The sequence below is a fragment of the Rhea americana genome, unplaced genomic scaffold, assembly GCF_003343005.1.
Source record: "Rhea americana isolate MKP2758 unplaced genomic scaffold, rheAme1 scaffold_22, whole genome shotgun sequence".
NCBI lineage: Eukaryota > Metazoa > Chordata > Aves > Rheiformes > Rheidae > Rhea > Rhea americana.
Window position 1 is genome coordinate 1,119,172 of NW_028186329.1, and position 14,193 is coordinate 1,133,364.

General features: G+C 40.4%; 1 protein-coding gene across 1 annotated transcript in view; it reads left to right on the plus strand.

Annotated features, from left to right (window-relative positions):
• The window catches only part of MAN2A1 (mannosidase alpha class 2A member 1), a 120,216-nt gene that overhangs the window by 8,052 nt on the left and 97,971 nt on the right, over positions 1 to 14,193 (plus strand). The window contains exon 3 of the mRNA XM_085305324.1: positions 7,222 to 7,366. Within this exon, the coding sequence (XP_085161450.1) occupies positions 7,222 to 7,366 (145 nt within the window). The remainder of the gene's footprint in view (positions 1 to 7,221; positions 7,367 to 14,193) is intronic.

The following is a 14,193-nucleotide window of genomic DNA, read 5'->3' on the forward strand; positions in this document are numbered from 1 at the left end:
TGTTTTAGCGCATGCTTTTATTTTTTTTTTTTTTTTAACTCTCAGTGATGATTCCAAGATCTTTCCTGAGTAGTAACTCCTGGCTCTTGAGCTCAAAATCATATAAGCATGGTTTTAGATCCTAGCATATGTTAACTTATACTTACCTATACTGTGGACTGTTAAAATCAAGATCTCGAAGTCTGCAAAAACCAGTATGTGAAAGCCTTGCATGTGAAATTCAGACCCCATCCATGAGTTAAATTCATAGGAATGTGTGCAGTCTTACGAACTATTGCTTTTAAACAAGTGTATTTTCATTCTTGAAATAACAAGATAGAGTTGGAAGGGACCTCTGGAGATCATCAGGTCCAGTTTTCCACTGAGATACTGCTTTGGAGAGAGAGTTAGAAAATTTGTGAGTGCTGCTCTTTTACGTTGTTTTTAATAGAATTAAATTTAAGTTGAAATATCAGGGGAATGTACTATTGCTAACATGATCAGCTCAAGAAATCAGAAGAGCTGGTGTATTAAAATTTCCTGCCTTTTTGTGATTTCTCAAATGCTTAAAGTTACAGCAAAGCTAGTTTTCCCTTTTTTTTCATTGTCTGCAACATCTGAGCTCTGCTGTCATTAGCAGCTTATCCTTCTTTCTTTATCCATTTAAATTTTTTTTTTAGAAGGGGGTAGCACATGAAAAACAGCTCCCACTATGTTTGTGCCCTCAGTTGTTGGTATCTGATACTGTAATAGCTTTCAGAGTGACAAGAGCTGCATGTCACTTCTACACATAACCTTCATAGTTTATTTCCTTCTTCCACTCGATGTGTACTTGATTTGGCTTCATCTCTAACACTTGTTAGATTGTTTATAAGCTGATTTAGTTTACTAACTCAGTAGAATTTTTTTATCATTACTTTTTTTTGTGAATTAGTGATGTGAACCAACTTGGATGTCTTGGGGTGGAGGACATAAGCTGGCACCAAGTCAGAGGTGGAATTGAGAGTGAAACAGTACCTTCCTCCTTTTCCTTGAAGTGATGAGTTACTGCAGTTGTCTCATGCTATATCGTTGAGCCTCATCATTATTCTTCAGTGAAGCCAGCCTATATATAGAATAGTCTTTCACAGAATCACAGAAGGGTTGAGATTGGAAGGGACCTCTGGAGATCATCTAGTCCACCCCCCTGCTCAGGCAGGGTTACCTAAAGCATGTTGCACAGGATCACATCCAGGCAGGTTGTGAATATCTCCAGGAAAGGAGACTCTCCAACCTCTCTGAGCAACCTGTTCCAGTGCTCTGTCACTCTCACAGTAAAGAAGTTTTTTCCCTCATATTCAGGTGAAACTTCCTATGTTTCAGTTTTTGCCCATTGGCTCTTGTCTGGTCACTGGGCACCACTGAAAAGTCTTCTCCAGGCTGAACAGGCCCTGCTCTCTCGGTCTTTCCTCCTGTGAGAGATGCTCCACTCCCATAATTATCTTCATAGCCCTACACTGGACTCTCTCCAGTAGCTCCAGGTCTCTCTTGGACTGGGGAGCTCACAACTGGACACAGTACTCGAGATGAGGCCTCACCAGGGCTGAGGAGAGGGGCAGGATCACCTCCCTCCACCTGCTGGCAACACTCTTCCCAATGCACCCCAGGATACCATTGGCCTTNATTTGTTGTCTGTTTTTACAGTCTCCTTGCATACTATACCAATATTTTATAATTAGAAATGAAATTTAAATAGCCCCAGGCTGAAGAGGCCCAGCTCTCGCAGCCGTTCCTCACAGGGCAGGTGCTCCAGCCCTCTGATCATCCTCGTAGCCCTACGCTGGACTCTCTCCAGTAGCTCCAGGTCTCTCTTGGACTGGGGAGCTCACAACTGGACACAGTACTCCAGGTGAGGCCTCACCAGGGCTGAGGAGAGGGGCAGGATCACCTCCCTCCACCTGCTGGCAACACTCTTCCCAATGCACCCCAGGATACCATTGGCCTTCTTGGCCACAAGGGCATGTTTCTAGTTCATAGTTGTCCACCAGAGCTCCCAGGTCCCTGTTTGCAGAGCTGCTCTCCAGCAGGTCAACCCCCAGCCTGTCCTGGTGCCTAGGGTTGTCTCTCCCTAGGTGCAGGACTCTGCCCTTGCCCTTGCTGAACCTTGTGAGGTTCCTCTCTGCCCAGCTCTCCAGCCCGGACAGGTCTCTCTGAATGGCAGCACAGCCCTCTGGTGTGTCAGCCACTCCTCCCAGCTTGGTATCATCAGCAAACTTGCTGAGGAGGCMCTCTGTCCCCTCATCCAGGTCATTGATGAAGTTGAACAAGACTGGATGCAGTACTGAGCCCGGGGGGATGCTACTAGCTACAGGCCACCAATGAGACTGTGCTGCTGATGACAACCCTCTGAGCTCTTCCTTTCAGTCAGTTCTCAATCCACCCCACTGTTCTCATCTAACCCACACTTCCTGAGCTTCTCTAGGAGGATGTTATGGGAGACAGTGTCAAAAGCCTTGCTGAAGTCAAGGTACACAATGTCCACTGCTCTCCCCKCATCYACCCAGCCAGTCATGCTATCATAGAAGGCTATCAGATTAGTTAAGTATGATTTCCCCTTGGTGAGTCCCTGCTGTCTGCTCCTGATCACCTGATGTCCAGAATGAGTTGTTTCATCACTTTTTCAGGAGTGGAGGAGAGACTTGTAGTTTCCTGGGTCTTCCTCCTTGCCCTTTTTGAAGACAGGAGTGGCATTGGCTTTCTCCCAGTCCTCAGGCCCCTCTCTAGTTTTCCATGACTTTTCAAAGATGGTGGAGAGTGGTCTGGCAATAACATCTGCCAGCAACCTCAGCACGYGTTGGTGCTTCCCATCAAGGCCCATGGATCTATGGGTGTCAGATTTGCCTAAATGGTCTCTAACCCAATCCTTTTCGACCAAGAGAAAGTCTTCCTTTCTCCAGACTTTCTTTCTTGTCTCCAGGGTCTGGTATTCCTGAGGGCTGCCCTTAGCAGTGAAGACTGAAGCAGAGAAGGCATTCAGTAACTCTGCCTTCTCTGTGTCATTCATCACCAGGGCACGTACCCCGCTCAGCAGTGGGCCCACATTTTCCCTAGTCTTCTTTTYACTAGAGATGTTTCAGGCGTTTGTAGAGTGGTCTGAGGTTTTTTTCTTTTGTGAAAGTCTTGTAGGGGAATTTATTGAGAGTGTTGCTCGGAAGAGGGAATTTTTTTGATCTCAGTAGATGTGCCTGCCTTGCCCTTTAAATATGAGGATGTAGGAATTTACAGTGAAAGCACATGCTTGTTGCACAATTCCTTGTTCCAGTTTCAGGAGCAATGTGACTTATGTCTTTAGTGTTCTTCTACTGATTATACAATAAAGCAAGCTTTTAAAGATATTTGCACAGCTGGGTTAATACAGAAGTTATGTACCTCCAAGTGAGTAGATCAGTTTAGAGATTTTGAGATGAAGGGATAATGGGGAATAGGTCTGCTTTTTACCTGAAATGGAGTGCGGGAGATCCAAGGCTATCTTGAGACAGTGGGGGAGGAGAGCTTAAGATATTTCTAAAGGGGACCTTCACGTACAATCAGTGTGCATGTTCATTGAGAAGTACATAACATTGTGTGCTTATTTCTTGTGCTACTGCCTCTCCTATACTACCACTTCAGATTGCCTTTTCTCCATAAATTATTCTGCTTTCTTCTCTCCCACTTGCAATTATTTCCATGTACAATCTTCTTTTAGTGAACAGTGTGCTTTAAATATTTAAATTACGTTTCTCCCAAGTAGATGCCTCTTTATTGTTCAGATTTTCTCCCAAGGTGGAGGTCAAATTCAATGGTTAACTGAGTTGCTTTTTCAAACATGTGAAAACCAGCTATTCCAAAAGCTTGCCTAATAATTTTTTTTCCTCACTCATTCATGAAAAATGCTGTAATTTTAGAATTTGGGTTATAGGATCAGTTTTAGGAGTCTATTGAAAGAGTAAGACTTTCCTAACTGCTGTGTTTTATTTTGTTCTACTTTTGGGAGCATCCAGTAAATGTCATTACCACTGTTTTGAGTAGTTAAGTCTATGGTTTGATAGTTTTCTTTTCTTTCCTTTTTTTTTTTTTTTTTTTTTGGACCTGAGGTGACTTGAGTATATCAGAAGACAGCTTTCGAAACTGATGTTCTTGCCAGCAATTCTGAATTGAAATGATTAGGGGAAACGTTGGGATCATCTATGCACCCCTGTGCAAATAAAATACTTTGTACTTTGAAAATACTGAATAAAAAGACTTCTAAAAATCCCATGATCTGAAAGCCCAAAGCACAACAAGAGAAAATATAGAAAACACTTCACAGCTTGAAAAAAGTTAAAGCTCCATTTTTTCTGTTTAAAGGAACTGGCTGATGGTCGTCTAAGGGTAACTAATCACTGCTTTCAACACTAGCATGTGGAAGAAACTAGTTAATAACAGAGCAGGAATGTTAAATGTTTTGACCTTTTTACAGTTACTACTGTATGACAACATGATCATGTGAAAATATATGCAATATAAATGATATATCTCTTTGATTTTTTTTATATGCCCCTTGTACTTATGGCACAAAAACACAATAGCCAAAGCTTTTAGAAACTGAAAATTCTTTGTCCTAAGAATTATGCTTGGCCATACTGTCCTCCTTGCTGACATGCGTGTTTATGGATGAGACATGCTGTAAATACACAGTTGTTCTTGGTTTCTTAGTGAGAGGAAGGAATGTGCTGATGTAATTTTTGCAAACTTTGTTTCCTGTACTTTTTAAACTTAGTTTCTAAAGTAGTCACTGAATGCTCTGATATATTGACTTCTTCAGCTAAGAGCTCTCTCTTGTCTTTTCCAGTACGTTAAGTACAGCTGCAGGGCTGTGGAAGTCAATAAAATAGGCTGCAACTTCAGTAACAAAGGATCCTTTCTCCTATTCACCCACTACATATTTTACTTTGAAATAAACTTTAGTTTCAGCAGATCCTATTCAAGACATCCCTAACTTTTTTTTCTTGAAGTTTTTTTCAAGCTTTGCATGGCAAATGGGAAATTTTGTACCTGATGACTGCAGTAAGCAGTATTATTGATGCATGATTAAGCAATCTGTTTACATTCACAGTCTCTTAACGCTGTGTTTTAGAAACAACGCTGTTTTAGCTTTCAATAAAGGACCTGAAATGAGTGTACACAGATCCTTTTTATCCTTTTGGGTCATTGGCACTGAAAAACACCAAAATAAGTATTTAATTTTGTGGGAATTTTAAAATATTCTCTCTAGTCTCTTGGGTAAATTTAACTTACTCTTGCTGGAGCTGTTTTTTAGCAATATTATCTTCAACTTGGCATTGCAAGTGTCTGATACTGTTACTTTCTTCAATAGCTTTTGTTGGATCTCACCATTTCCAGAGCTTGCATCTCTTCTATGAAATGTAGTCTTTGATTAATTACTAGCTGAAATTCTTTGCTGCTTTGAGGATTCATGAGTAACTTCAGTCTTTAAGGTTATTTGTTAGCCCCAAAGAAGAAAACTGTTTTTGCTGCTTTCTTTATGTGTTCCACTTGCTTTCTGTCCACATTCTGTTGGATGTGGTGCTCTTCCACTTGTTCCTTCCCCTTCCTCAGAGAAGTCTCCTCTGCCTGGAGGAAACTTCAATGTGTTTTCTGTATTTATAATAACATTTTATGTATGCATCAGGGCCTGATATGAACGTGCCCTGTGTTGGGCAAAAAGTCTTATTTCTCATGTTTTGCGGAAACACCTTCAAGCACTAGGGACTATATAGGAGATCATGTGCTGGAAGAGTTGCAGTGATCTTCCTTTCTACACCTTTATTGTGAGGTAAAAGTTGATTCTAAAATTGGAAAATACAGTTGTGGTTCATTTCCCCTCTTCTCCTCCTTTTCTGGATTATAAAAATCACCAAATTTGTGTGTGTGTGTGWGKGKGGGAAATTGTTTTTCAATTGTAGTGAAATTGGACTGAAATTATCAGATCATTTCATCTTCTGAACATATCTTTTAGGCTTTTAATCATCACATGCTTAGGTCTGGAAGGAAATTCTAGGTTCCTCTATTATTACAGATGACCATATTGTAAAACTGCTTTGAAGATGATGAATGTTTAAGGCTAGTTACTTCTGTGATTTTTTTTTTTTTTTTTTAGCTTTGCTCATTTTGGAAAGTTGTTTCCAGAATTTCACTGTTGTTTTAGAAATAGTTGTTTTCTGTAGACTCATGCATTGTGCATTTATAGCTGCTACTTCTGTTTAGGTTTTAAATTACCTTTCTAATTTGTTCTTTTCTGGTAGTTTTAATTTCAGGAAAATGTGTGTAAAGTGAAATTGCTCTTTGTAAATGTACTCACATAATTCAAAAAATAGTAAATTTTTAAAATGTGCAAGAGGACTATGTTTTCAAAATTGGCTAGAAAGTGAAAAGCTTGCCCAGTTCATAATTTTTGTTCAGGAAATTCAGTGTATTTTTAGGAAACAAGGCAAAACCTTACCAAARAAGAAAGTTGGATATGGTAACTTTATTCTAAATTTACATTAGAAAAATCTCTTGGAAGCTGTCTGTTGGTATATAAGCTTCACAAGCACTTGTTAGTTATTTTATTTGYCTGTAAGCTTATCTGCATACACAAATATGTCTTTCTTTGAATAAATAATATACTGGGCAGTGGTAGCTATAAAAGGAGCTTTATCATAGCAGTTGATTATAGTTCTGAACTTTTTTCTTTGACAGTTTCTTTCAGTTCCTTTCTGTCAGTTTGACTTTTGACTTAATCTGTCTTATGTTGTCCTCTATTATTATTGATTGTTCAGTTTGTGCTCTTCCTTTTCTACATTCTCCTATGTAGTATATTCTCCTATTTTTGTATAATATTCTCCCTGGGTAAGCTCCAGTCCCCCARTGCCGTTATGAGCTATCATCCTTTTGGTTGCTTCTTTCAGATCTCTTTCTGACTCTCTATCTTATCAGTTTAGTTATAGTTTTCTCAGAATGAAGCCTGTCAAATGCTTTTCTTTAGTTGCTAATGCTTTGGTTGCCCTAGTGGGACTTGAAACTTTTTTGTGAACTTTCTGCTCATTTGACAATTAATCTCTCCTTGTGTCATGAACAAGCAAATCCATTATTATTACTGGATTTTGATGAAAACTTTGGTTTTAATGCCAGATTTTTTTTTTTTTTTTTTTTTTTTGCGTGTGTGTGTGAATTTATGTTGTATATTCCTTTCACCCTTTTTAGATGTTGGATGTCTATGACATTCTTCCTTTCGATAATCCAGATGGTGGTGTTTGGAAACAAGGATTTGATATCACATACAATGAAAATGAATGGGACAGTGAACCGCTTCAAGTTTTTGTTGTACCTCACTCTCATAATGACCCAGGTAATATTTTAACCATATTGATTTGGGTATCTAGAGGCTTGAATTACATAATGCCATCTCTGTTAAGATTTGGGTTTTTCTGAAATCTGCTACTTAGTGTATTAGGCTTAAGTCTAGCAAAACAGTTAAGCAGATACATTGTCTTCAAGGGAYAACTGTTACAATAAAAGCTATACATGCCTGTATTTATTAGAATATAACTTAAGTACTGGTATAATTTGTATATGTATCCTGCTGTTATGCCCAGGTAGTTTGTTCATTGTTTCATTAAATATAGTCTGTTCTTCTTTGGACTTTTTAGATTTAGATATTTATCTCTCTTAGGGTCTTAGGGTGCACTTTTTAAAAGAGGTAAATTGGCAAATCTGAGATTTTGACTCTAACACTGGTTTTCTTTTTACCCCTTTTCTGTTTGCCTTCCCCCTCACAATTTTCCAAAAGAAAAAATCTACRGTGGGATAACATAAAGTCTGAATTTAAATGGAAGTCTAAATATACTGGCATAATTCCACTTCATCCTCCGAAAGGGATTTTTACTGTGTAATATATTAAGTGGGAAAGTGTCACTTCATTTAAAAATGATTGTTTAATGTTTTAACATGACTAAGATACACCACAAACCAGTGAATTATGCTGCTGTAGCATAGTGCTGCCAAGCTGTGTGTAGACAGGCCATGAGAAGTTGAAGCTGCACATTACTGTGCAAAGCCACAATTTCAGTGATTTTAAACTTTCCGTGTAGTGTACTGTAACAATTTAAATTGTGCTGTGCAGTACCTATTGCAGGCTGAGACGGCTCAAAGGCAATGTGAAGCTATAGTGTAACTCCTGTATAGGAAATATGTTTACCAATTAATGGAGCTGGTAAAGATGCAACTTCCTTAGCTCTAAAAACYTTAAGTGCTCATTTTATTTTATTTTTTTGTTTTCCTATTTGAGACTAATTTTTCACTTAACTAGTTATGCTAGTGAATATTTGGAGCTCAAAGGTAAAAAAAAACTGCCTTGGAACAGAATCTGTGAGGAAAGGGAGAAGGTGGTCTTATGTTCCAAGCTGTATTCCTGGGGGTGACATGCACCCTGGAAGTCTTACTGTTACTAAATTCTACTAAATCCGAGTTAACTGGCTTTATTTAAATTCTTTCAGGATTTATGAATTTGGGGTCTCTGTATCCTTTCCTTTAGTGGCTATGTATTGGAAAAACAGGTATGAGAATGAGCTCTCTCAAATTTTTGATTGGTGGCAACCATAATTGTTTCTCTCAGTTTCTGGCAATTAATGAGGATTAGATCTTCTCATTAGCATCTCTGATTTGAGCCTGGGGGATGACTCAGTGCAAATTAATCTCAAGTCATGGATAGATGTTCACTTTACAAATGACTGTGCAGGTTGAGGTTATTGCCACCGTAGATGGTGGCATTCCTTCCTGAAGCAGATTAAGGAATGATCATATAACCTGCTGTGCTGGCAAAGTCCTTGTCTCCTCTCGTGTGCTTCAACAGCTGTTTCGTGTGACTTTGCCTGAGGTGCATTAGGCAGCTGAACTCCTGAAGACAGAACTCTGCTTAGGGACAGTGATACTGTCAACCAGCACAACTGGATTTGAAAGATGATACTCATCTATGACCATAGGAGCCAAAAGACTTCAAAGATTACTGTCCAGCCCCCCTGGCATTTATTGCTCCTAGCTGGCAATGGTGATCTTGGTAATGCCTTTYCATTTGATTGTTTATTTAAGAATTTTGATTTGTGGATGTGTGTGTGTACTAGGTCAGATTATATTGTTGGATGTGATTATTACAGATGTAGTACAAGAAGCTCTTAAGTGCAATTGAAAGAGACTAAAATAGACTCCTCCCAGCTCAGAAATTTCTGTCCAAGTGAAAATGTACCTATATGCATGGCAGGTCTAAATATTGCTTTTAAAAACTTAATAAATTATCTATAACTTGGGTAACATTACAATGCTAACACTTACATTAGCCCTTTGTTATTACTTAAAGCCATCTCCATTTTTCAGGTGGAAATCTTTTTAGCCTAAGTTAATTGTGGTGTTGAGATAAAAGAAAAATTAAGCACAGAAGTTTGATACTGTTAATATGCTGTGCAGTTTCAAGTTTGTTTTCTGTTGGCCAGATCTAGATATGTTTTTCAAATGATTTCTTAGGTTTCTTCACATGTTTCGTTCAGTGGACCACTAAATTTATACTRTTGTCCTGACCCACTATAAAAATTACTATCCATAAGAATAGGATAGTATAAAGCCAGAACAAAAATGAAGAATGTTAGTTGAATTCAGTCAGAGCTTTTCCTTTAAATGATTTCAGATTATGGGCCATGAAATCAGAAGTTCACTGATTAGTATAGTCATGTTGCATTTAGTAGGAAGATTAAAACACAGTTGCTGTATCTGTGCCAAGAATTTGTTTTCCTCCTTAAAAATGACAAGAACATATTGTTTTTTCCCTAGAAACAAAACTATATGTATGTAAAATATATATTCAGTGTATACATTGAATGATGAGCAGTATGTAAAATATATATTCAGTGTATACATTGAATGATGAGCAGTTAATTTTTCCACTGCATAGGAAAAAGAGCTTTAGGAATAGAATAAGAAGATGGCCAGCTCAAACTCTTCTTGTCATGAATTCTAGAAATCTAAGTTGTATTTCTGGCTCATTTCTCAATATTTCTGTGGTTGCAGGTGAAGTAGTAGGTAACTCCTAGGGAGATATTTCTTTTCAGACAAAGCAAAGAAACAAACAAACAAGATTCAAGCAGTTCTGAAACAGCAGAACTGTTGCAGAGAGTACACTCTTAAATTCTTGATCAGTACAAACTTTCTTCCCATCTTAGTTGTGAGAATAACCGGCTTCATTTGTGCAAAGCAGAAGTTGATCTTGCACTATGTAAGCCTAATGTGTAAGAAGTCTCATGAGAATTTTTGAAGCATTTCTTTTATTACAGATTTTGGTTTGTTTAAGTGTGCATTCGAGTGGTTAGATATGCTTAGGAAATTATGTTGTAGTGGATACATTATGGAATGATTCTCCTAGTCTTTTGAATAGAGATCTTTTACCAGTTAAAGTATGTCTTTGGAAAAGTAAACATACTGTCCTACATTTTTAGTAGCTCTTCCCAGCTAAATTACATTATTTGGGAGAATCTGGGGGGAGTAAGGGGTCGTGTTTTGTTTATCTTCTGTTGTATCAGAATGAATGCTGCAGGACAGTCATGTTCCAGGTGGATTTCTCTCTTAGTCTGATTTATTTTATGTCGAATAGAAAAATGGAAAGTAACTATTTTGGGAGACTGCTTTTAATTTTAATTCTGAGGTAACCTTATCTCAGAGACAGCATGTTTCTAGAGGCTTTCTTTTCATGTTCTTGGCCAATGAGCCCATTAACCACTGGATAATTTATCTTTACTTTTTTTTTTGTGAAGTTAGTTTTGAGGTTTTATGTCAGAAACAATTCTAAAATAGCAAATAGTTAATTTGCCTACGTTAGTTTTGACATGAGATGATATCATGGGATTTCTAAATTAAGAATTGTTATATAGATTCTGTGTATTAAGGGAATTTTTTTATTCCTGAATCTACAAAGGACCTAATTAAAAAATCTGCCCAYGTCTAGTTGTTCTTATTAAAATGTAAATTAAACCTTGAGTTTTGGATTTTATTTATTTCTAGTATTTGCATTAATGTGGATTAATGTCATTACTATATGCCTGTATGTGGTCAGACATGCATACCACACTGAAATTCTCTGAAACACAGATAAAAACTCAGGACTTAYGTATCTGTTAATCTATTATTATTGGAATTTTTACTGTTGAGGTTGCACGTGTTACTTAGAGCATGAATATAATTATTAAAGACTAAGACATCCTCTTTCAGTTTATGATACTATTTGGCTTTCTTGGCTATCAAGACARTGTATTTAATGGCCGTCTTCTAGGAATGAGTTGCACTGAGTAGTGCTTTCCTCTTGTATCRTTTTAGACATAATTTTATGAAAAAAATATATAAGGTTTTACTAATTCATTTGTACACTTAATTTTAAAATTTAAAATTTGAAGTGCCACCTCTTGTTGAAGAGTTGTAGTTTTCTGGAAAGTTTTATAATGCTTGCTGAAATGACATTGCTTTACTTCCATAAAACAAAATCATGAATAAATTGAGTTCCTTTCATTGCAGGAAGCAGGATTGATCTGTAAATTCTGGAGCCAGTGAAACTGATTTTGAGCTACTATAAATTAATGCATTCCTTTTGTGGGCAGTCCACATCTTTCTTTAGTGTAATAAGTAACAGTGTTCTAGCTATTTTTGAGGTCTGCGTCCTTATTGACCATGGAACATGGTCTGAAGATCAACAACTATTGGGGAGAGATGGGATTCACCTCACGAAGCGGGGCACATTTACCTTTGCAAACAGGTTAGCCAGCCTAGTAACGAGGGCTTTAAACTAGGTAGGAAGAGGGGAGAGGGGGGTGTCATACAGACAGGGTAGACAACAAAACACAAGTTGGGTTGGGGGGCCTCCAATGGGGRCATGCAGCTGGGGATGCACGTTTGGAACATAGCTACGGATGACCCCCTGTACACCCTTCCTGGGAAACCTGCAGGCATGAAATGCCTGTACACCAATGCACACAGCATGGGGAACAAACAGGAGGAGCTGGAGATCTGTGTGCGATCGCAGGGCCAAGATCTCATTGCAATCATGGAGACATGGTGGGATAGCTCACATGACTGGGATGCTGCCATGGATGGCTATGTGCTTTTTAGGAAAGACAGGCCAGGAAGGCGAGGTGATGGAGTTGCTCTTTATGTGAGAGAGCAACTGGAATGCATCGAGCTCTGCCTTGRGGTGCAGGAGGAGGAGGCAGTTGAGAGCTTATGGGTAAAGATCAAAGGGCAGCCTAGCACGGGGGACACTGTTGTGGGTGTCTGCTACAGGCTACCTGACCAGGAAGAGAAAGTTGATGAGGACTATCATGCTTCCAGCTAAGGACAGCTGGAAGTAAYCTCAAGATCACAGGCCCTGGTTGTCATGGGAGACTTCAACCACCCTGACGTCTGCTGGAGGGACTACACAGCAAGGCACAAACAGTCCAGGAGGCTCCTGCAGTGCATTGATGATAACTTCTTGTCACAAATGGTGGAGGAGCCTACAAGGAAGGGTGTCCTGCTAGACCTTGTCCTTACCAACAGAGAGGGACTGGTTAGAGATGTGAAGGTTGGGGGTAGCCTTGGTTGCAGTGGCCATGAGATGGTGGAGTTCAGGATCCTGCAGGAAAGAAGTATGGAAACAAGCAGGATTGCAACCCTGGACTTCAGGAGAGCGGACTTTGGGCTCTTCAGAGACCTAATTGGTGGAGTCTCATGGGTTAAAGCCCTAGAAGRAAGSGGGRTCCAGGAGAGCTGGCTAGTATTTAAGCATCACTTCCTCCAAGCTCAAGAGCGGTGCATCCCTATCAGGAAGAAGTGCAGCAAAAGGGGCAGGAGACCTGCATGGGTGAGCAAGGAGCTCTTGGCCAAATTCAGACAGAAGAAGAAAATACACAGAATGGAAGAAGGGTCAGGCTACTCGGGAGAATTGTAGGAATGCAGTCAGAGTATGTGGAGATGTGGCGAGGAAGGCTAAGGCCCAGTTGGAATTGAGTCTGGCAAGGGATGTCAAGGACAACAGGAAGGGCTTCTTCAAATACATCAGCAGCAAGAGGAGGCCTAGGGGAAATGTGGGCCCGCTACTGAATGGGGCAGAGCCCTGGTGACAGGGGATACAGAGAAGGCAGAATTACTGAATGCCTTCTTTGCTTCTGTCTTCACTGCTAAGGGCAGCCCCCATGAATCCYGSARCSTGGAKGTGAGGGAGARRGTCTGGAGAAGGGAAGACTTTCYTTTGGTTGAGGAGGAWAGGRTTAGAGACCTTCTGGGCAGGCTRGACATCCACAAATCCATGGGCCCGGATGGGATGCACCCATGGGTASTGAGGGAGCTGGCRGATGTTGTTGCCARGCYGCTCTCCACCATCTCTGAAAGGTCCTGGAGAACTGGAGAGGTGCCTAAGGACTGGAAGAAAGCCAGTGTCACTCCAGTCTTCAAGAAGGGCAAGAAGGAGGAGCCAGGCAACTACAGGCTGGTCAGCCTCACCTCCATCCCTGGAAAGGTGATAGAACAGCTCATCCTGAATGTCATCTCCAGACACATGGAGGAAAAGAAGGTGATCRGGAGTAGCCAGCATGGATTCACCAAGGGGAAATGCTGCTTGACCAATCTGATAGCCTTCTCTGATGGAATGACTGGCTGGGTASATRAGGGGAGAGCAGTGGATGTTGTGTACCTTGACTTCAGCAAGGCTTTTGACACTGTCTCCCATAACATCCTCCTAGAGAAGCTCAGGAAGTGTGGGTTGGACGAGTGGACAGCGAGGTGGATTGAGAACTGGCTGAAAGGCAGAGCTCAGAGGGTYRTCATCAGTGGCGTGGAGTCTAGTTGGAGGCTTGTGGCTAGTGGCGTCCCCCCGGGCTCAGTACTGGCTCCCATCCTGTTCAACCTCTTCATCAATGACCTGGATGAGGGGACAGAGTGTGTCCTCAGCAAGTTTGCTGATGATACCAAGCTGGGAGGAGTGGCTGACACACCAGAGGTCTGTGCTGCCACTCAGAGAGACCTGTCTGGGCTGGAGAGCTGGGCGGAGAGGAACCTCATGAGGTTCAGCAAGGGCGAGTGCAGAGTCCTGCACCTGGGGAGAGATAACCCTAGGCACCAGTACAGGCTAGGGGCTGGCCTGCTGGAGAGCAGCTCTGCAGAGAAGGA